Source organism: Penaeus vannamei, chromosome 9, assembly GCF_042767895.1.
Source record: "Penaeus vannamei isolate JL-2024 chromosome 9, ASM4276789v1, whole genome shotgun sequence".
Classification (NCBI taxonomy): Eukaryota; Metazoa; Arthropoda; class Malacostraca; order Decapoda; family Penaeidae; genus Penaeus; species Penaeus vannamei.
In genome coordinates this window covers 7103525-7106024 of record NC_091557.1, presented here as the reverse complement: position 1 = coordinate 7106024, position 2500 = coordinate 7103525, and the positions used below count along the sequence as shown (strand labels likewise).

At 39.3% G+C, this 2500-nt stretch overlaps 1 protein-coding gene across 1 annotated transcript in view; it reads right to left on the bottom strand.

The window, feature by feature from the left end:
• Window positions 1-1141: 1141 nt before the first annotated feature.
• LOC113807836 (uncharacterized) overlaps window positions 1142-2500 on the bottom strand; it is a 2663-nt gene continuing 1304 nt past the window's right edge. The window contains exons 3-6 of the mRNA XM_027359133.2: window positions 2404-2500; window positions 2031-2255; window positions 1667-1912; window positions 1142-1536 (exon numbers count right to left, since the gene is read on the bottom strand). The exon at window positions 2404-2500 is cut by the window's right edge and continues 377 nt beyond it. Coding sequence (XP_027214934.2) covers window positions 1264-1536; window positions 1667-1912; window positions 2031-2255; window positions 2404-2500 — 841 coding nt within the window. The 3' untranslated portion in view covers window positions 1142-1263. The remainder of the gene's footprint in view (window positions 1537-1666; window positions 1913-2030; window positions 2256-2403) is intronic.

The window sequence follows — 2500 nt, the reverse complement described above, 5'->3', positions numbered from 1 at the left end:
TGTGTGTGTGTATCTCTGTGTGTGTGCGTGTGTGTGTGTGTATGTAGTACTTATGAATATGTGTAAGTATGGTCGTATGTACCTGTATGTAAATTCTTGTAGGTATGCGTGCATGCATATACGTGTGTATATACAATACAGTACACATGTTTCTCTTTACTTTTATATATTAATATGCTTATATGTATGGATACATGTCTTCAGCCTAAGTAATTGCAATATCCTGATACATATACAAAACCTCTAAGAAAATCTTGCTTGTATGTGTCTGACTTTGACATAACTTTAGTATTCATCCATATTCCATTATGATGCCATAACAAACATAAATAATTTTGCATCATTCAGATATTCTTAAGACGGGCTAGAATGTTTTTTTTCTATTATTCAGATATTCTTAAGACGGACTAGAATGTTTTTGTATCATTTAGCTATTCTTTAGACAGGCTAGAATGTTTTGTATCGTTCAGATATTCTTAAGACGGGCTAGCATATTTTGTATTCTTCAGATATTCTTAAGACGAGCTAGAATGTTTTTTTTTGTTTGTTTTTTTATATTATTCAGATATTCTTAAGACGGGCTAAAAGGTTTTTGTATCATTCAGATATTCTTAAAACGGGATAGAATATTTTTGTATCATTCAGATATTCTTAAGACGGACTAGAATGTTCTACTTATGATTGCGATAGAACACCCATGGAAGTAGTTATTGCGTAAGGCTTCCTATGAATTCATGATCTCACAATTGCGGTGTAAAAAATCGATACCATTTTGAGCTGTGTGGTGTAAACTCAAGTACGGTGACTTCATAAAATATTCCTTGTGTAATATTCATCGCAAATTATACAGATTTCCTTCCACACAAAAGATATTCCTTTTCATTTTATCTTCTCTGGGAATGTTTTATTATTATTATTATTCTTTATCTATTATTATCATTATCAAGCGGAACTTTTCTTTCTCTTTATTTCAGTATGAAAAATGTCCAGATTACTTTTTATAGTCTTTATATTGCATGGAATTTAGTGATTGAAATCAAAATCTATTCAAGATGCCACAGGGGAAAAAATGCTAACTCGGGTTAAATGCCCTGGAAGTGTAGCATTTACAACGTGAAAATGGATCGAATAAAAAGGTGGAAACTACGACAATTCTTATTCTAATATATGCGCAATTTTATAAAATATTTCTTAAATAAATTGTGTAAAAGTATTTTCTTTCTCTTTTCTCATATCTATTACGTCTGGAATGCTCAGTTCATATTAGACTGAGTTAGTATTAATCACAGATCCGTTGATCTTGATGGGGAACTTGGCTCCGCTTTCCTTCAGCTTATAGATGTCCTTATCCTCCTGGCTGCCTTCTTCAGCGTCGCCTCCTTTTCCTCTCGCGGCGAAGGACGTGGCTCTGGCGGAGGCGTCTTCGTCTCGAACTCCTGTCGAAGGCTTGGAAGGGGAGCAGGTCTGCTTCCCCGAAATTTCTGTTCCCTGGACTCTGACGGGAATGACGGTGGTGTGCTGCTGAGAATCTCCTTTCTGTTCAAAATGAGTTTGGTATGTGAGTACTTTTCCTTGAAGTAATTGTGAGTTAGTTTTTTTTTTTCATTGAACCCTCTCCACACTTACCAAAGAGAATTATAGTGAAAAATGGTTAAGATTGATGTACCTGGTTTGAGGAGGAAGTTTCCTCGGGTCCGCGAGTCGCACTTGCTTTGAAGGGTACGTTGGAGGGAGCAGAGTTTGCGCTGGATACGGGAGTGGCATATTGCTGCTTGTTTTCTTTTGCAACAGCGCCTGTTGCAGCCTCATTCGACTTGAGATTTCCATTCTGCTTGAAGGTGTCGGCAGGACCAGTTTTCTTTCCTTCGGTGGTTATGGGCACGGAAACCTCATTGACCTGAAGCTTCGGCTGCTGTTAAGGGGAGAAGCCCATCAGAAACCCACTTGCCTTTTAGACATCAGTTAAAGCCTTTTAGACACAGTCTTTCGCTTTGTGATGATGATACACAGTGAATGGGTGTAGGTCTTACCTTCTTAGGAGCCGAGATGGTGAGCACACCGTCAGAAGACACGACTGAGGTGACGCCATCCAGCTGCATGTCTCCAGGAACGATGAAGCGCCGAAGGAACCGCTGAGAACACCTCGATCCGTCTCCCTGCTTCTCCTTGCGGCCTTCGACCACCAACTCTCTGTTGCTCACAGCCTTCACGCTGATCTCTCCGCCGTCACTGAAGTCTTTCACGTCGAGAACGAACTGGAAAAAATGAGCGGGAAATTTACTACATACGAAAAAAGTCTAAATGTGGTCACTTTTTTTTTTTTTTTTTTTTTTTTTTTTTGCATGGAATATTTTCCGTGCTGCAGTCTGAGATTCTTGGAGGAACATCTGGTATCACTCCTACCTTGTGTTGACGTTCATCCTCCGAGGAAGTGACAGCCTGGTTTTCTTCTCTCAAATCACGACTTCGGAGACTTCTGTAGCGCGTTAGGTCGTCGCCA